The sequence below is a fragment of the Lichenostomus cassidix genome, chromosome 13 (assembly GCF_008360975.1).
Source record: "Lichenostomus cassidix isolate B80296 chromosome 13, HeHo_3.0, whole genome shotgun sequence".
In the NCBI taxonomy this organism is placed as follows: domain Eukaryota; kingdom Metazoa; phylum Chordata; class Aves; order Passeriformes; family Meliphagidae; genus Lichenostomus; species Lichenostomus cassidix.
Window position 1 is genome coordinate 9,177,752 of NC_139494.1, and position 20,742 is coordinate 9,198,493.

The 20,742-nt window shown below is 42.1% G+C and overlaps 1 protein-coding gene across 1 annotated transcript; it reads left to right on the forward strand.

The window, feature by feature from the left end:
* Positions 1–12,485: 12,485 nt before the first annotated feature.
* Positions 12,486–20,388, forward strand: UBE2B (ubiquitin conjugating enzyme E2 B). The gene is made up of 6 exons (XM_085073546.1): positions 12,486–12,650; positions 15,778–15,858; positions 16,582–16,607; positions 17,650–17,739; positions 18,965–19,053; positions 19,822–20,388. The coding sequence occupies exons 1-6, from the start codon at positions 12,607–12,609 to the stop codon at positions 19,948–19,950; spliced, it is 459 nt and encodes a 152-aa protein (XP_084929672.1). The 5' UTR covers positions 12,486–12,606; the 3' UTR covers positions 19,951–20,388.
* The last annotated feature ends 354 nt before the right edge of the window (positions 20,389–20,742 follow it).

A 20,742-nucleotide genomic window follows, 5' to 3' on the forward strand; every position in this document is an offset into this window, starting at 1 on the left:
CTCCCAGTATCTGAGCTCAGGCATGGGGCTGTACGAGCCTGGTGTTGGTAAATTCAAGCCATGTGCAGGATATACCCTTTACAGATAGTAACAGCTGGCAGCAAACCACAGGCCAGAGAGCAAAAAGGAAAGGGCAGCACTATCCTAGTGCTTCAGTTTAATCAACAATGCAAGAATAAAGAGGAAGAAATTAAAATGCAAGAATAAAGAGGAAGAAATTAAGACGTGCCAAAATTGTCTTTATTTTGATGTCATGACTTTTGGTCGCCATGAAACATGCAAAACTGTTCATATTTCAAAATTTTATATCATAATGCCTGGATTTAAATAGTTACTGTGCTTTAAAGCCACAAAAGAAAATAAATATTTATTTTAAACTTAAACATAACAACAAGGTTCTTTCTTTTTTAACACTGTTTATTTTTTTAACATTCCAGACTTTTCATAGCTTTTCACTATGTCCTACTCTCCAGCTTAGATTGCTTGTATTTTTTTTCCCTAGCAACATCAGTGACCACCTGGAAAATGAAACAGGGGAGAGCTAATGAAAAATTTTAAATACATGACAATAAATAGGAAAATTGATTGCAATAGGAACTGGAATTTGCATCCTAATTCCTGAGATAACGAAAGACTTCTACATTTCACAACTCATTAACTCTTCCAGTTTCCTTATTGCATGAGCTTTGCTGCTCAGCAAGATTCTTTAAATACTTTACAGACACCTCGTGACACCCGATAATGTCATGGTCAAGCAGAAATTGATTTCCCCCAAAAATACAGGTTGGACAAGAGAGCCCAAGCATATACATCCTCAAGAACACATTTTCAGTACAACCAAACTCCATCTAGTTTCAGTTAAATATGTGGAAAATCATCTCCAAGTATTTTCCTAGTTCCATTTTCTTTTACTGCCTCTGCTGGTAATTTATGCTCAGTTACAATCTTGGATCACTTTGTGGTGACTCAGCTGTTAATGTGTAACTGCTCCTCTTGCTGCAGATCTGCCATCACTCAGGCCTGGTAATGGAGAACACAAAGATAACTATAAAATACCTATTAATTTTCTGTTAGCTTTTTAGTTTGTTCGCAGTTTATATTCTCCCAGTAGATCTTCTGCCCCAAGTAGATCTTCCTTTTCCCTAGTCTTACATTACTGTGCCAATTCCTCATGTGTTATCTGTGTTTACTAAGCCCTGTAGCAAGCCATTAATTCATGGTACACTCAGTTATTTTAGGCATGCATATTGGAGAAACAGAATTAAAACAAGACTGCAGTGTCATAGCTATGTGATTACTTTTTGTTTTCTTTTTTTACCTTCGGTAATGAATGGGCCAAAGTCACTGTCAGGGTTTCAGTCTGTAAAGCCAAGGCTGTGGCTCCATGTCCTGGGTGAAGCTGCCCCTTTTTCACCACATCCCTCCCCAGGCCACAGCATCTCGTGAGATTGTCTTGCAGGAAAAGGATCCAAGCTCAAAATACCCATCTTTGGTCAGGTTATTTTAATCCAGATCAGGTCCTTGCCTGCTCGCTGCAGAACCCCACATGCAATTACACCAGCACAGTTTAGGGAGAGATGAGGGACTGGGGAGAAACAACGTGACTTTGGGCTGCAGCAGGCAGAGCTGCTGCCAAGAGAAACATTGGTCAAGCTGTACCAAATATTTTTTTTAAACAATTTCGAAATATAGTTTCAGAACACTTGCAAATGAAATGTGTTTAGTTGTTGGGATAAAGGGCTACAGCCAAAGCTAAATCTGGCTCCTAACTATATAGAATAAACAGACACAAATTTAGGCTATGGAGTCTCAATAGGTAATTTCACTGTTCATATTTAAATATTAGCTATTTAACATCAAAAAATATTAAATAAATATTTTTGATCACTCATGCCTGTCACCCTGCTCACCAAACTACAGCTTATAATCAGTGCTAAGGAGTGAAGAGGCTTCCTGGGCAATGCTGGATCCCTAACTCTAGCATCTCCTCTCCTCACTATAAAAGTACACCAAAGCCAGCTTTTGGCTAAAACGTCCCTTCTCACTTTTTCACATTAGCTTTATTTTTTTAAATGATGCTGGGGCTGGAAAACTTCAGAAACAGAGTAGCTGAGAAACCATACCCCGTGAAAATTTGTTGTTTAAAGATTAGCATGTAAGAAAATACCTTTCGTTCTAACTATATGTAATGTTTTTCTTCTGGCAACTGTTTTCCCTTTAAGTGATAAAACATTAAAATCTGAACTAAAAATAATCCTGTTGACTGTTCCAGTTCAGGAAATTTCTGTGAGCCAAGTTTTGTTGTTTTTTTCAGTGGCTGTTATTCCAAGTTAAGTCAGCTCAGCAATTGCTGACTCCACAATCACAACTGCTTTCGTACAACCTTCATTTACTTTCTTTTATTTTTGGAAACTATGACAAAATATCAGCTGGAACACTCAGTCCAGCATTTTCTTAACATAGCTGGAATAAAACAGCAGCGGATTGTCTGCAAGAGAAATATTCTGTAACAATGCACAGCCCCCTAAAGGATGCCTCATATCCCCACCTGGAAGGTCTTTTAACAAGTGAAGATGTTTCTGATACTGATGTTTAAAATCACCAGTGGGTTATAATTACAATAAGAATTTTCTGCAGCAATAAATATTTTAAGAAGAGCAGTTCTCGCCTTCCCAAATCCTGCACCATTCTGACAGCCATTAAAACCAGCATTTCTCATCTCTTAGTAGTTTTACATCTCTGTTGTTACTCAGTGCTTTGAAGGAGAATTTAATTATGTTTCTTGTAAGAAGTTGGCTCTCAGGTCTGGTAAGAATCTGACAGCAAAAGGTGATGTTTTAAGCTATATTAAATAATATGTTCTCCTCAACTACATGCCAGCATCTAAACTAAATCTATTTAATAACTCAGAGAGCCAAATCCCTCACGAGTAGTTCCAAGGATAATGGCAATTGTGTTCATTAGAAATGGAGCTTGTCAGCAAAGGACACAACCAACAATTTTCCTTCGCAGCAAAAATCCCGACACTGTGTGTGTGTAAAGGACGTGGCCAAACCCACTCGTGTTTCCAGTTCCCCTGGGATGTCCCGGGGAGGAGGGAATTGCTGGAATATCCTCTCTAGAAGGCAGTGCAGCGATGCCATCGCTCCGCTCGGCACTGATGGGGAACCCGCGATCCGAGAGGCTCCACAGCCACACCTGCTGGCTCGGCGGGCTCGGCACAGCCCGAAACCCTGCAGCGCTCAGAGACATCGCTCCCGAGCCATGCTTCGTGCTGTGTCACTCCACGGTGCCCTCAGGGTGTCAGGGAAAAATGGTCAGTGTTTTAAAATAGTGTTACACAAAGTGCTGTATGGGGGTTCTTGGAAAAAAAAAACCTCTTTGTGGCCAAGGCAAGCGTTAAAAAAGTTTAAAAAATAGAAATTACATTTCCTAAGCTCCCATAACCTGCTGCCACTTCTTTATATGTTAAAAGGTATAACATGGTATCTGGTTTTTTCAACTGAGTGTTTTGCCTTACTCACCCTCTGTCTGCGTGCCAGCAAAATGGTTTTTCTTCACTGTTCACTGTGTGATTTCTTCACTCCGGAAAGGGCCAAATCTGGTGCTTTTCCATGATACATTTATGCCTTTTGAAGAGCATGCTCAGCATAGTGAAGACTTGACCACTGTCTCTGAGTCTACTCCTGTGCAGGAGGAATATAATTAATACTTTGTGAAAGACCTTGCAGAACTTTAGGGAAATACAGACTTTGGGGGGCCTTTTGGGACATTCTCAGGCTCCTCTGAATATCTGTCCTTTACTGCACACACACACAAACCAAGGACAGTTTGCTCTACAACAGCAGTTTACCAATGTGTACATAGTTATGGACTGATATATTGTCTTATCAGATAATCCATAAATTAATATCATCAGGCTATTAAGAGTCTTCTCACCTAGTGCTATTCAGTGTCTGTTCTCTGCTTAAATTATCTCATATTTTTTTTGTCATTGCACCTACTTCAGTAACATCTGGGATGTCTGGGCCTTATTGCTGTGTAACCTAGTTCACAGTTTTTGGCTCATCGTTCTGAATTGGTACAGTGGGTGGGTGGAAGGTGAGTTATTATTTTAGCTCCTAGTTCTAGGGTAGGTAAGGGCCCCAGAGTTTTATCTAAATTATACTGGAGAAAATATTCCCTCCAGGAGCACCCTGCTGGCTGAGACTGTCCCAAAATACTCTTCTAATTTGCTAGATAGGGGTTATGAATGGACTGTCAGGGTAGCTGGGGCTGTTTCACCTCTCTTTAGCCTCTCCTTGTATCTTTATTTCCAAATTGCATTTATCTGTGCTTCCCTACCCTTTATGTTTCTATGGATGTGATTCACACATGAACAGAGCCTGAAGTTCTTAGAGTCATGCAGTTTTTGAGCATGGAATAGGAAATTAAACCATAAGATCTTCAACTTAAATCTTCTGGGCAGCCAGGGAAATGCAGCATCTCTGACTGCGGATTCTTCCTTCAACATGCAACATCTTCTCTGAATGTGTCAGAAGATACAGTGGGTTTGCAGCCCAGCTCAGGTGGGCTCAGACTCCCTGCCAGCAGTGTTTCCTCAGCTGTTTTTTTTACCATATCCACATCCATACTTTCCTCTTCTGCATTCCTGAGGGATATTGCCCAACTTTAAGACTGTTATCCTGGAGCCTCTTAAACTAGAGGGCCCAGGTGAGAAAGGGAGAACCTTTATCCCAAGAAATAGAGATTTCCTTCCCTGAACAGTTTGGAACATCTGATTTAATAGTTTAATTATTGCCTAATTTGAGTCATGTGAAACATTTTCTGAGAATCTCTGCTTCTCTTCCTTGGTTGTTTGGATGAAAAACAGATGCTTCCAACATAAACAAATAAATCTGGTGTCTGAAATGGATGGACTAATACTCCTCTAAAGGCAGAGCAAGAGGCCAACTTCCTGTATCATGTCCTTGTTCTGAAAGAACATCCTCCATCCCTCCATTTCTATTTGGCTTCCAGCTACCACAGCTGGATGGTGCTGGCCACTTCTGAAGTGGGCACTTTATAATGTCCCTTTATGCTGTCTCAGTGGGATTCATCTTACATGGAAAACCTAAAAGAAACCTGAATAAACATAGTAAGAGAAAATAAAATAAATCCTCCTGGAAGCTCTCAAAATATTTGTGAAGGATTTTGAAGGGTTACAAAGACTTCTGAGGAATCCAAGTAGCCTAATGGATAAACTTCTTTCCCTTCCCTCTCTCTAAAGCTCCATTTCATTTTTAAACTTAGTTGTTATAACTCAACACCTTCTGAAAATATATCTGTAACACTAAGTCAATCCATCATCAACAAAATCAATGACTCTGGAGATTTTAACACATCCCACTACAACTACCAGTGATTTGGAAGGACAGAATGAGAGAGGGAAGGAATTACCCCTTCTGTAATTGAGCCGTGGGAGAAAAACTTGGCCTCTGGTCTTTCCTCTTCCCTGTCCCCCAGAAATTAATGAGATCCTTCATTCCTCTGCAGCAACTGCATTTTCTATTGCAACAGAAAGAATGAGTCAGAAGAGCCTTCTGCTGGTGAAAGCTTTGCTGGGCTGTCCTCAACAGAGTGCTTCATCCCTTTTGTTTGAGTTTTCGTGGTGTTAATCAGTTATTAGTAATGCCTGGTATCACTATGAGTATTCTGGATTTGTAAAAAACCTTTTTGCTTGTCATTTATTTCAAGACTTAATGAACAAGCTCTCTTTGTGGAAGAAGACATTTTAGGTATGCTCTTAAAAATGAAATAGAGCAAGCAAGTAAAAAAGAAAATGCATCTCAATTAGATTATTCTTCCTCCATCTGTTCTCTCAGATCTTTTTATGGCAGGAAATTGCCTATTGGATTTTTGATTTTGCTTAATGGAAATGGCAAAACTTAAATCCATTCCCATTCCCACTGACATCAGGGGAAACAAAATTCAATGTCTGAACAGAACACATTTTTTTTTAAACCATTAGTGTCTGCAACTGCATCTGAGTGAATATAGTAATTATAACATCAGTGAATTTGAATTAACTGAAATACTTAGAAAACTGTGGACTGGCACTTACACTTCTGAATCTCCTTGGCATTTCTGAAAATCCCAACTTCTCTAATTAGCAATTTCTGATATGCCACATTCCTCCCGTGTGGACAACCCAATTAAACCCTGTGAACTTCCAATATGAGTTGGGGGCAACAAACTGTAACTGGACAGAATTTCTAATAGGAAGTGGGGTTTCCAATAGGAAATAGCATATCCAGTAAGGCAGTGAGCTGGGGAAACATTCTCCTCGCATGTTTTAGGATGCTCGACTTCAGGAAGTACTGTCCCTGAAAATCCTGGGCCCTATAAAAAGCTTCAAGGAAGTGTGCAGCTGCTTGACAAACAGGACATTATGACCAGACAATAAATCAGCTGGTTAAAAGAGATGTAAAGATTGTATAAATTTTCTTTTCTTGTATCCTTGTGGGGGTTGGTAAAATGCATTCCAAATCTCTCATCAAAAAGCCCACTATCTTCAAAACTGAAATGAATCCAAATATCCAACACTGCTGTGCTCCTCCCTGTACTTCCCCTCAGAGAAGGATATGTAAAAGCAGATCCTTCCCGCTGACTCATTCTGCTCTGTTAACTGTATCTGAGGTTTGAGACTAAGGGAATTATCCTGGCTTGTTAAAAAGATATTTACCTCCATGTTTATAGTCCAGCACTGCCCAAATAACTACTGCAGGGTACTGTTATTATTATCATTACTACTACTAATAATAATCAATATCTAAAACACGAGTGAGAGCGTGACTTATAACAGGGAATTATCACTCCTCTCCACAATTCCAAACCTCCATACAGAACTCCATAACAGTAGGTGGAAAATGACAGAATTTTATAAAATACAGAATAAAATTTTTAGTGGAAATTAAGTACACACTTGGAAAAACTTCCGATTTACCACGCTGTTAACCAAGTGTCTCCAAAGTTCCACATCGTTGTTTCCTCACTTTGCCAGCACTTTGTCTTGCACTGCTCTCTGGAGAGCCCTTGTCACTGACCATCCAAGGGCTCAGTGCCAGCATCGATGGACGTTTTTGATATGGACAATATGGAAGCCCACCTGCAGGGCAAACAGGCACAGGTTGCCTGGGAATAACATAGATTACCATCTTCCACAGGCTTATAAAACAACTCTGCTGTTTGGTTTATACAATAACAGTGCTATTTTTAAACATAAACCTTGCACTGCTTTGCCTGAATCTGGAACCAGCACATAATGGTTACTCTGACCTTATATGTAGGCACATTACTTGTCACCATTTTAATTTAGCTTTTATATGATTATTTTCCTTTTGCTAATGAGGCACTGTATCCAGAAGTTCATGTGCAGGAAACTGCTTCTTCTATACCGGCTGAATTAGAGGTGCCATCCCTCTCCAAAAAGCCCCCCACATATATTTTCCATGTGTAGGGTCTTCTGAAACCAGTTAAGGAGCCCTGGACCCTTGTGTAACCATATAATCTGTACAAACATCACCAGGGGCAGCTCATGTTTAAGCAAAACCTAAATCAGAGAGTTTAGTAATTCCACTTCGTGTTAACAAAATATTCTTAGATGAGATCATGGTGTATAACAAAGGAAGGGGGAAAAAACAAAAAGGAAAAAAAAGCCAACAAAACCAAACAAAACAGTTTAATAAGAAACAGGTTCTGTTAGTTTTAAAAGTACTCAAGGCATGAAAGCATAGGCTGGAAAAACCCTCCTGCTACATCAGAACAGGCACAGAGTGCCCTCATTTCCCAAAGTCATCAATGTCCTGATCCTACTGCAATTAGCAACTGCTAATGTAGGTGATGAGCAAAGGAGAGCAGGATTTTGGCACAGTACAGTACAGATTTCGGCACAGCACCCAACCCATCAACAGCAGAACAAACCAGAACTGATTAAAAGACACAAGACAGAGTGAAGGAGAAGGACAAGGTGGGAATGCAAAGTACTGAATACTTCTAGCTCTTCTGAGTTTCAGAGGAGGGTTTGAATTCTCTGCAGAAGCACTGCTGCTACCCAAGTGCTGCTTCAACCAGCCAGTCCAATGTTCCAGTTCTGCAGATCATGTCCTGCCTGTTGGAAGCCATAAATTATTAAACAAACCCTTGTTCTTAATAAAGAATTAACACATTTGATATCTGTATGACAAATCACTACAATAAAGAAAGGGTATGATCTAGAACCAATAGCATTTTATTTATGATTACTCTTTCCATTAGTTTTTTCATTATTGTTGTGAGGATACTCAGTTGCTTATTCTAAATGGGAAATATTTTTAAGCTCTTTGTTATCCAATCCATGCAAATAACACTGGAGCTTATCTAGAATTGTATCATTGATAAATTCCAATACTAAGTGAAGTCTTTCTTTTCTGCCTAAATACATAAATCCAGTTAACAATAGTCTTATGATGAAATCAATGTTAGTAAATGAAGAAAAACACTTTCTACCATTGTTTTTTTCAGTTCATAGAGACTTCCTTTTTAAAAGGGTGATAACAAGAACTGTAACTAGCTTAACTAAAGTCATTAATTTGAAAACATGTTAGAAGTCTTTGTTTTTGCTCCCTCAGCCTCCCTCTGATATCCATACACATTTACCACATTACTTTTCACTGTGCATCTTCAGGCTCTGAACTGCTGCACCAGGAATATAGCAATAAAAGGAGCAGCTCCTTTCATTAACTTAAAAAGATCCTCTTGAATGTGTTTTCTTTACACTAATAAATCATATATAAGATCTCCCATATTAAAAGAATCACAGTAATAATGGACTTTTTCACACTGAGGTCCATTTACCATTTAATTTTTACATTACTACCTGTTGACATTTGGAACAGTTTTAGGACAACACCAAAGCTGGTTTTAAATCAAGATAAAAGTATCTGTCATTTTAATTACCCCTCCCCCTTTTTTAAAATTGAGGGCTACACTCTCCCTGGTGCCAGTTCTCCTTAGTGCCACCAAGAGCCAGGACATCAGTCTGTATTTAGAGAGAACTTTGAGAGAAGATGAGAGACCCATATGGCAAAATGTGCCATTATTCCCAATTAAAAATTGATAAGAACTAAATTTTTAAAACGTCCAGTTACTGCAAGAGTGGAAGTGGGCTGAATATAAAGTACAGAAATAAGAATCCACATTTATAACCTTGTCATCTGACTACAAGTTATTGTCCCTGTGGTCTGCAGAAGTTCAGTTAAATCAGAGTGAGCTGATATGCCTGGCAAGAAGAAAATCCAACCTGACCTATGTCCAGATCAAAATTCTTGTGAACTTTTCACAACCAGAGGTCTGAACTCAAACTGAGCTTTAAGGGAAAACCTCCCCACTGCACCCCCACCATGGTGAAATAGCTTTTCAAGGAAATACTAGTGGATAATCCCTGTTTGGGGGTGGCACAGAAGTGGTGTGATAAACACACCGCCCCTTCCGTGGCCAGTGTGCTCTGGGGACCTCGGGGAGGGAGCCAGAGCCAAGTGATGCAATGGGGCAGAGCAGCCTGAGCTCCAAGGATGCCCTGGAACTGCAGAACAAGGAGAAGCCTCTCAGGCAGCTCTGCTTTCCCTCTGCCATGGCCTGATGGGGCCAAGGACAGGCGAGAGCTCAGGAACAGAATCACCCACAGCAACGCCCAGGCAGGACAGCAGGAACTCACCCAGCTCACACAGCATCCCAGGCAGGACACCAGGAACTCACCCAGCTCACACAGCATCCCAGTAGGACAGCAGGAACTCACCCAGCTCACACAGCATCCCAGGCAGGACACCAGGAACTCACCCAGCTCACACAGCATCCCAGGCAGGACAGCAGGAACTCCCCCAGCTCACACAACAGCCCAGTAGGACAGCAGGAACTCACCCAGCTCACACAGCATCCCAGCAGGACAGCAGGAACTCCCCCAGCTCACACAGCAGGAACTCACCCAGCTCACACAGCATCCCAGCAGGACAGCAGGAACTCACCCAGCTCACACAACAGCCCAGGCAGGACAGCAGGAACTCACCCAGCTCACTCACATCACCTTACGAGGGTCAAAGTTAACTTACAAATAGTTTTGTTTCTGGGAAATGCTGCACAAGTATTTGTAATCAGACTCAAGATTAATATAGAAAGTGCTGTAAAATGTTATCTTTTACTTAATGCAATCCCTTTTCAAATAGCATTTTTAAAAATAGAAATAAAAATTGAACTTGAAACAGCTTTCTGATCAGGAAGTTGCTATATCTATTCCAGTATTATCCAAGAAGGAACACATTAGTTTCTGTTCTAGACCACAGACTGTGTGAGGATTTTTTCCAAGTGTTTGAAGCACTGTTACAGTGGATAGCTTTAGTGGCTGCACACAAAAAAACCTCTCCAGGCACCAACTGACAAAGTTAGTGATGAAATTCTTGTTTCCACCCATCTCTGGAAGTCAGTGGGTTACAAATACATGATAAATTGAAAACATTTGAACTAAAATGCCCACAGTGACATTATAATGGCAGTGATGCATTTAAGTTCATTAAGCAAGGAAGTACTGGAAATAATTATCAGCAGATACAAATCTAAAGTGGATATTTAGTGCAGATTTCATTTTGAGACACATTAGACCACCTTTGCAAAGCCAGAGATTCTCTTTTATTGTTAGTTGTGACTGATTTTTTTTGAAAGTAGCTTGGGATATATTAATTTTAAAACATACATGTGCCACATAATCAACAGAACAGAATGCATCTGGCTCTTCAGAGGAAAAAAAAAAGCTTTTAATTTATTACTAAAACTACCAGCTACACATGTTACTGCCAGGTAGGATTAAAAAGAAAATGTTCCATTAGATAATGTCAACGCACTGTTGCTTGGTGGTGTCAGAGAAGAAGAAATATTGTCCCTGATGAGATATTGCTGAAAATGTTCCCAAGCCAGGTGGAAACAACAAAGGGTTTCAGATTCAGCTCCAGCTTGGTGCTGGTGTTTGGTTTTTGTTTATTTCCCCATACAGGCTGAGGGTAACTTGGGCTTCAAAGGGCAGAGAGCTGCCCTGAGGACAGGGGATGCCCTGTCTGGGCTCTGCAGCAGTGCCTGTTAATGCAGAATTAATTATGGTGTTAAATGACCTTCATTATGTGTACAGGTCCAAGCTTGCACTTGTTTTTTACAGACTGCTTTCTCCCTTCCAAGTTAACAGGAGCTAAATATAAGCTGGATAAAGGCAGAGGAGCAGCAGTGGAAGGTAAGATCAAAATGTGTGTGATGGGAGGAGGAGGAGGAAAGTCCAGAGGAGGGGATTGCTTGGCGGGAACCATTCCTCACTAGTGTGGGGAATAATGTCTCAGTGGCTGGGGAATTATAGTTTCCTATTACCAAGCCCTTTGGAAAAGCTGGCTCCCCTGCAGTATGTGAATTCCTCACTGCTGGCATCTGTTTTCTGCAAGGTTGGGTTAAAGCATTCAGAGTAAATCTTTGCAGAGTTGAATCCCACCCTGTGCAAAATACAAATTCCTCTTCTAAACAACCCGGTCAGTGGTGGTGCAGCAGCAGGGCCTGGCACAAACTGTGTAAAACAGCAGTCCTGAGCTTTGTCTGTGCTAAACCCTGGGCTGATGCTGTCCAACCACCTGCATGGCTGGAGGCGAAGGGAACGGGCAGGGGATGCAGACAGTGTTCATTTCTGTCCCTTCATTATGAGTCCCATGATATTTTGACCTCCTTAGAATCATCTGAAAGAAGAGCAGGGAGGCTCAAGCACACAAATCCAAGTTCACGGGTAACTTCCAAGACTCCCTGTAAGAACTGGGTCACGACTTCAAAGAGACCTGCTCCGCCTGTTGGAGTAATGGGGTTTTTAAAAGGGCTGAGAGCCAGGACATCAGTCTGTGTTCAGAGGGAACTTCGAGAGATGCTGAGGGACCCATACGGCAAAACGAGCCATTATCCCTAGTTAAAAATTGGTAAGAACTAAATTTTGAAAACATCCAGTTACTGCAAAGAGTGGGAGCGGGCTGAACTTACAGCATGGAAGTAAAAACCTGAATTTATAACCTTGTAATGTGAGTACGAGTTATTGTCCCTGTACTCTGCAGAAGTTCAGCTAAAGCAGAGTGCGTCTGGCAGGAGAATAGCCAAGCTGACCCACGGCCAGGCTGAACCGCCCCCAGAGCCAGAGCGCTGCTCTGTGCCCGGCTGCACCCCGGGGTGAGGCAGTCCCTGACCCATTCCGGACCCACTCCCGGACCCACTCCCGGACCCACTCCGGAACCATTCCCGGAACCATTCCCGGACACATTCCCAATCCTTTTCCCGCCGCCCCGTCCCGAACTCCTCCTAGCGCGGAGCCGCGCGCGCCCACCTCCCCGTACCCCCCCGCGCGGCGCGATGGTGCGGCCCGGCCCCCCCCGCGGGCTGCATGGTGCGCGCCGGCGCTGGCCCCGCCCCGCGCGCGGAGCCGCCATTGCGGGTTGTTTGTGCGCGCAGCGCGGGCGGCGCGGCGCAGGGAGCGCGGGCGGCAGGCAGGCAGGCAGGCAGGGAGGGAGGCGGCGCGGCTCCGCCATGTCCACCCCGGCGCGCCGCCGCCTGATGCGCGACTTCAAGAGGTGAGCGGGGCCCGGGGCCCGCACCCACCGCCGCTCCGTGCCGGGCGCGGGGCTGGCACCGAGCCCCCGGGGCAGGGGCGCGTCCCGCGGGGAGCGGCAGCGCCTGGGGGAGCGCGGGGTCCCGCCGGGCAGCGCCGGCTTTGTCCGAGCCGCCGAGCCCGGGCGCCGACGGCTGGGGGCGTCTGAGGATAAAAGTTGGAGCGGCGGCGGCGGAGCAGGGCGGCCCGGAGTGCCCGCGGGGTCACGGGGCGCCGGGGTGGCGGGGGAGCCGAGGGCCATGGCCCGGCTGGGGGGGCCGGGAGACCAGAGCCGAGAGCCGGAGAACCTAGAGCCCGGGAGCGCAGAGCCCGAGCTCCGGGAGCCCAGAGCCCGAGCCGCGCTGCCCCATCGCCGCTCCGCCCCACACCGCCGGGCTCCAGCTCTGCAGTAGACTCAACTCAGAAGCGTTCCAGGCTTGTTGGGTCGGAGGGTCTCTCTGAAAATAAGTTTTTTGCGATAGACACCTGGAAACGAGGAGCAAGGAATTAGCGAACGTTCCGTTTGTGTGTAATAAGAACCAGAATGCCATTTTAATGTTTTTATGCACATGATACTGTGTTGGAAGTTCGCAATCGTGAGGAATCTTTTGTGTAATATATGCCGACTGCTAAAGGAGCAGTTATTAGTTGCACTCTTTTAAATGTTAATGACCGAACCACTGACTCTGGAATAAATTATTTCCAGTCTGACACGTAAACACACTTAGAACAGTGTGGAACAGGGTGGGGGGTTCCCTTGTAAGATTTACAGTAAGAATTTTCCGGACTGGAATGGCTCAGGAGTGTTTGGAGGTGAGTCAGCTTTGATAGTGTCTCTTTTTTTAGCATAGCAATGTTATACCAGCCCCTGAAAACACATCAGTAAACACTTGACGTGTATTGTAGTTGCTTTACGTGGCTGCACGTAAAGAAACAGCGACAAAAGGCTGATTTGTGAATCTGGAAGGAGGAGGAGGTTTTTGGGAGGTGGAGTCCTCCCCTGCTGTTGTGTGAGTGTTGGTGTTTGTCAAGTGGGTGTTGCTTGATTCCCGTTCAAATCAAAACAGGATATTCAGACTTTTTATTGTATTTGGGTACACAGATGACATGAACCATGATTTTTTTTTTTTCAGGCTTAGTGACTAAGTAATTTTTCAGGATTGCAATCAGATGTGGGGTTTATGCCTTTATATTCCTGCTAGAACTGGTTTAATAATTTTGAAGTTAAGGCTGGAGAGAAGGCTCTAAAGCTGTGGAAAAGTATAACCAAGTAGACAAAGTAAATCAAATATATTTGTCACATATGTTGCAACGTTGATATTCCAAAACTTACGTAATTTTTTCATTGTCAGTTTTTATTTTACTCTGCTCTTTTGTACTGCAAGTTATATATTTGTTTCTTATGTTACTTGTAGGTCATACTGCAACAACAGACAGTGTGCTGTGAACTCTGATTCACTTCATTAGACATAAGCTGCTTTTGCATAGTGTGATTGTCAGGTGCAGTGAAGAGAGAACAGTTTAGCTGATTTTTCCCCTTCTCTAATTTGTTTGGCTAAACAAAAAAAAAAAAGTTGTTTATTTTGCTGGTAAATATGGAATACAAATACCACATTTTCCCTGCCGTTTAGGACTTTCAGGATCAATCCTATTTGCAGTCCTTGCCAGATCCTCTCTGTAGTTAGACCCTGTGACAGGTAGGGTGCACATGTGCTTCAAAGTTGATCTAAAAACCAAAGCCATCTCCCAGATGCATTTGTCAGGCTAATGCTCAGGCACTGCTGCTGGCCTGCAGCCTGGCTGTCACGTAGGAAGAAGTCCTGTTCCTGCTTTCCCTGACCAAAATAGTAGGTGGTTTATGCTGTTGATACTGAGCTGTCTGGACTGTGTGTGCTCGGAGAGCAGGGATGTAAACACAGAGTTCAAAGGGGCTCTGAGCAGCTTCTGGGCTGCTCTGTAGGGCAGCACACTGCTCAGCATCCTTGGACAGCACGTGCTGTGACCCCAGGTTGAGGCAGTGCAAGTAAAGGAGGATTGCTTGGCTGTGCTGCTGTCAGCTCTCAATAAATCTGCATTTGCACATGGCATTTAGTTAGAATTTGTGCCTTGCTCTGCAGAGCTTTTTGTAGTGACATGTTTATAAGTGGCCTGTGATATGATCAAACCTCATGGTAATGCTCAAGAGTTGTTTGTGAGTCAAGGGCAGTCTTGGCATTTTCCTTATTCTTGCATAACTCTAGAGGCAGAACAGGTGAGGGGAGGAGGATCTGTCACTGAGGGGGTTTGATCAGGTGGATTGATTGGGGCCCAGTGGTGTATGTTCTTCAGGGTCTTGTGATCCTTAATATGGATCCAAGGATGGGCAGAGTGGGGCATTTGGATCCTGCCCTTTGGCTGCATGACATATTTCTGCTCCGAGTTTGTGAGGCTTTCAGTAAGTAACATGCTTTTCCCTAGTCCAAGGATTAAGGAACTAAAAATAATTTAAAATGCTCCCGTGATTGCTTTAGAGATAAACACATTTATTGGACTGGTAAGAGGGAGGAGCAGCACACAGGTTTCCCCTTTGCTCCCTTGTGAAGCAATCAGCTTGTCAGTCAAAATAGGCTTATACCAAATTTAGCCACGTCTCACGCACAGATCTGGGAATGCAGGAAAAGCTCCACTGATGGTCCCTTGTGCTGAGTCCCAGCAAGAGTGCTCTGTGTGTGTCACTGCCTGGATTTCAGCTCCTGGTGGCTGCAGCTTGTTCTCTTCTTCATTGTAGCAGCCAGCAGCAATTGTTTTCATAGTTCACTATGCAGCAATGTAAATCCCAGCTGTCCGTGGTGCTTTAAATTATTCTTACAGTTAATCCTTTGTTCCCTGAGCACTTAAGCAGACCTGTTGTGCCCTTGCAGTGTCTCGGTGTAAAACATGAGAAAATCGTCATGTGCATTGCCTTGGAGGTCTGTCTTTCAGAGTGTTGATAATCTACCTGTAATGCTTTGTGTATTCTCTGATCTGGAATGAGAAAATATTTACATAATGCAGATATTACTGTTAAATTATACCTGCAGGTGGAAGTATTTCATATATATGACTTGTGATTCTATGTTTGTAATTCTTAGATTGCAAGAAGACCCTCCTGTGGGTGTCAGTGGTGCACCATCTGAGAATAATATAATGCAATGGAATGCAGTTATATTTGGGTAAGAGTTTTTGGTCACTATGAAATTTAATATCAGAGGGCTAAATATAACAACCTGTTGTTTGTTTTTACAGTTATTCTCTTGTTTCATATATGTAAAGTCAGTAAACTTTAAAAAATGGCCAAGTGTTAACAGTAAAAATCTCTTTTCAGGAATAACAGAGAATGGTTAAGAAAGAAAAAAATTAAATTTTAGATTTTTCAACTTTTTTTTTAATAAACCTTGCATGTGGCTTAATAAATAGGCTGACTGTGTTGTGAAAAAGCAGGATTCATCTTCAAAGTACATAAGTGCCACATGTTCTTGGCCATTAAATCCAGATGTATTAGTGATTGGATTGAGTCCCAGTAGGACAAGGTATAGGATATGTCTGGGAAGCTACATTACATATCCTACAGAAGAGGAGCTGGCTTAGTATCCTTTGTTAAAACTGAAGTATGCTTATTAATAATCTGCTCATTTGTTCCAGTCTAGTCACTTAATGGCATATGTATTGTTTGGGATGATGATAAAGTAGACATCCCAAATAGCAGAGTGACTGTGGCAAGTGTCTTAGATACAACAAGCTCTCAGAGGTTACCTATGGATGCTTCTCTAAGTATTTAAATTGTTGCATCTGCCTATATCTTGTGGAGGATGAGGAAGAATATACATATTTATTATGCCTGTGTGGAAGTAAGTAATGATCAATTTTAACTGGAGTTTCTTTTTAAAATTTTCCAGGCCAGAAGGGACACCTTTTGAAGATGGTAAGTTGCTAACTTTTGTATCCTTTGTCATTCTAATAAATATTGCCAATACTGACATTTTGAAATGCTTTTAAAAACTAATAGATGCTATCTGTATACCATTTGAAACAAGCTGAGCAAGCAAATGAGGGGAGTGAGGCTTATTGGCTATAAAAATATGTACCTTGGTCTAAGCAGTGTCTTGTCACACTTGCTGATGGTTGGTTAGAAAGCTACGAAGTAATGCTTCTGTCAAGGCTTTTTCATACATACACACAAGAGGATGTTAGCCTGACACTGCCAGATGTGTTTGCACATCTCCATAGCTGAGCTCAACAACAGCTTTTCTTGTTTCATCTTCTTGCCATGTTTGATTCATCACTGTTCCCCTAATGAAGAACAGGTGAAAAACCTTGAATTGTTCTCAATATAGAACTCATTGAGGTTGAGGGAATCCCAGATTTGTACATAAACATGAAAGTTGGTGTGTAATGAACCTCCCTTAGGCATATGAGGAATAATGAGTTTAATAATTATAGTATTATTGCAGTAATTGGCAGCAGATGGGTTTTTCTCTGTGTTGGGTTGGAGGAGTTACTGTAGATTATTCACTGATCCATAACAAAGGTTTTCAGTGAATCAGTTGTGAGCTCCAAAGACTGAGATTGCTGATTATGAAATTCCAGTGTTTCTCTGCTGGCACTGCAATGCCTTCTTAATGAAACGCCTTAAAGTCACCCAAGTCCATGGACCCAGCATATTGGGTCATGGAATAGGGGAGGGCAGTGGGATAATGTTGGATCTGGCTGTGCTTGCCATGTATACAGTGAGTGTCCAAGCTTCTACCCAACCTCTACTGCTGTGTTTATTACTCCAAGTGGTAGTTCCATAACTCCATTATCACTTGAAATATGTGGAAAGCAACCAGGTTCAGTGTTGTTTGTTTATATAATGGTGAGGTGAAATATTGATCATGGAGCACATAAATTAATTTGTTGTCTATGTTCCTGGATATGTTCTTTTGTTGTTAGTTGTCTGATTGTATTTATGTTTCTTTGAACAGGTACTTTTAAACTAGTAATAGAATTTTCCGAAGAATATCCAAATAAGCCTCCAACTGTTAGGTTTTTATCAAAAATGTTCCATCCAAATGGTGAGTAAACAGTCTTTATTTAGCTGTAATACTCATTAAATATTACAGTGTGGTCATGCATTCTCTGAAGCTCCAGAATGCTTAATCTCTTTTCATTGCCATCTCCTAAGTACATGTCTAGGACAGCAACTGCTTGATGAAAAATTAAGAATTATGATGCTGTTAAGAAGCAGCTCTCTGCCTCTTTCTAATCAATATGTAGCCTCAGCAGCAAAGCCTGTGAGTATTTTCAGCAGCAGCTGCACTTAGGATGGTTTAAAGAGGCAGTTCTGGCTGCAGATTGGTGCTCCCTTCCATTTAGCAGCAGCATTGTCTGTGTAGCCACGTCATGAGCTGCAGGGAGCTGATGGAGCCAAGTGTTATTTATTTCTGCCAGGTGAGGTTTCACCCAAGTCCCTGCCTTTGTCTGGGGCTCTGTGCCAACCAGAACTAGCACAGGGAAGAAAATTAAGAGGCTCAGCCATAGACAAAGGTATCTGACCTGAACTCATGCTGAGGGCAGCAGTATGAAAGTGCACCATGGTTCCTCCCCCAGCACTGATTGGTTTTGCTCACGTCATGCATGCAGGAAACACAAACTCTGCCTGCTGCCCCTCTGTAGCAATAATACATCAAGTACTGTGCAGGCCAGTTTGTCTCTGCCAGGTGGTGTGTGTAATTTGTTGGGTTTTATTGGCATGAACAAGCTGGAGGACAAAGGTGTAGGAGTTTGAGCAGTGAGTCTTGGGTTCATAGAGGCTCCATTAAACTAATAGGTATTCAGATAGAAGTAGGATTTCAGGCACTCTTCCATATTTTCTACTGTGTGCCTTGGTGGCTCTCACAGGGAGTATAGGGTGTGTAAAAACAGGGCAGGAGCTGCAGCTGCTCAGGGTGTGATGGCTGTGAGTGGTTCCACTCCTGCAGTGAAGCCTTTGCTGTTCTCTGAGAGTCCTCTCCACTGTGGCAGTGTGGGTCAGTCACACTGGAGGAGCAGGGCACCAAATCTGCCTGTTCTGTGCTAATGCCATAATCTTCACACTGTCCTTCTTTCCCTCTTTGTGTTCTGTTAATTTCAGTAATAAATCTTCAAAGTATGTGTCAAGCCACAGAAGATGGTGAGACATAACTGCTGTCCTTTTTGCTAAAGCATTAATCTAAGCATAGACTGAATTGGAACAATAACTCTGGCTTGAGCAGTGCCATAAATCTGACAGTTTCTAAGTGATATCTGTTGTATTTACAGTGTATGCAGATGGCAGCATATGTTTAGATATTCTTCAGAATCGCTGGAGTCCAACATACGATGTTTCATCTATTTTAACTTCAATTCAGGTAACTTTGCATCAGTTTTAAGTAATTGTTGGTCTCTATTCCAGAATTCACATCTCAATGGTGGGGATAGCCAGGTATCTGTATCAAGGGGAACTTCAAATCCTTAAGAGCTAAGCAGTATTTTTTAGATCAAATAAAGGCAAACATGCTACATAATTACTAATTCTGACCTACAAAACTGCCATTTTGTATTTTTGCTCAGGAAAGCAGTTACTGCTTTGTGTTAATTTTTGACTGTTTTTATTCAAGACAGGATACCAGATGCAGAAATTTGCCTAGTGTTTGAAACATTAATCTTTACTGTGAATCTTTGTCCTGTGAAGCCCTCAAAGAGGCAATACTGCTGAAACACACTACTTGGAATAAGTAAAGATGGCCTAGCACAGTGGAAATGCACAATTCCTTTGCCTCCTTGTGATTGTTTTTATTTTTCAACAGTGCAGTTTTGTAGGAGACATCTTATATCCCTCTTTAGTCCTGAATGACAGTAGTAATGTAATTACCAAATAGTCTATTAGTTCCATAGTGCTGACTGGCACAAACTGTCTCTGTTTGATTTGTGAAACTACAAGTGTGTGCAGCGCTGATGCTTAGGCAGGGTGTAATTTGAGGTTCAGTAAGATAATTAGGGGGGGGCCTAACCATGAGTTTAACTGGGGTTTTTTCAGCTGGGCCATTCTGAGTCATGTCTGCCTCTGAAACACTTTTGACTTGAAAGTAAGTTGATTTTTTCCTCATTTGTCTCACATTGTTTTCCCTTTTTTCCAGTCTCTGCTTGATGAACCCAATCCAAACAGTCCAGCAAACAGTCAGGCAGCACAACTTTACCAGGAGAACAAACGTGAATATGAGAAAAGAGTTTCAGCTATTGTCGAACAAAGTTGGAATGATTCGTAACAGCTGCTGTGTTACTCTCCATCCTCATAATCATTATGTACAATTTAACTCTCAATAGAAAGGCTACCAGAAATTTCAAGTGCCACAGTTCTATGAATTTGCATAAAAACTCATTTGCAAACAAAATTAAGCCCTCCTGTTTAGGGAAGCTAAAAGCTTGTGTATCTCAATTAACGTCCTTTTTATTGCATGGTATGAACTAAGTTATTGCTACATAAATTTGTAATATATCCTGTTTGTATTTTTTTTCCACGTGTATAATGTTGGTGTGGAGTTTTCATGACAGAATATACACATTTTGTAAATCTGTACTTTTTCAAATATTGAATGCCTTATTTTTGAATTCTTTAGATTTTTAAATTGGAGAAAAGCACTTAAAGTTTTTATATATGAATATTTCATGTAAAACTGTTAAATACATAACCTTAGTGCAAGACATTCTGCTCTCACTCTGTATCTTTTTCCCAGGGCTCATTCCTTGTCCATGCTGATGATACCCTGCACTTTACAAACAGAAAAGTTAATCTATGATGCAACTGTCTTCACAGGATGTCTTTGCTTCTGCACCAGAGCTTGATTTGGTTCTGTGTCCTCAGTTGTATGAGGAAGAGAAGTTTTGGTACTTGCCAATTACAAATGGGGAAACAGATACAACTGTTTTGCTAAAAGTCCCACCTTACATTAGCAGCAGAGTTGCAAACATGACCTGGATGACCAGACTTGGTTATAATGTATTCTAGTAAGTTTTATTTTTCAGGGAGATTGTATTTTACCGACTTGGAAAGTATTGTC

Excerpts from the sequence above, each read along its gene's own strand:
- UBE2B (XM_085073546.1), top strand. The coding sequence starts at position 12,607 with ATGTCCACCCCGGCGCGCCGCCGCCTGATGCGCGACTTCAAGAG. Across the intron at positions 17,740-18,964 it reads AAAAATGTTCCATCCAAATG|TGTATGCAGATGGCAGCATA; the intron begins GTGAGTAAACAG and ends TTGTATTTACAG. Across the intron at positions 19,054-19,821 it reads CTATTTTAACTTCAATTCAG|TCTCTGCTTGATGAACCCAA; the intron begins GTAACTTTGCAT and ends CCTTTTTTCCAG.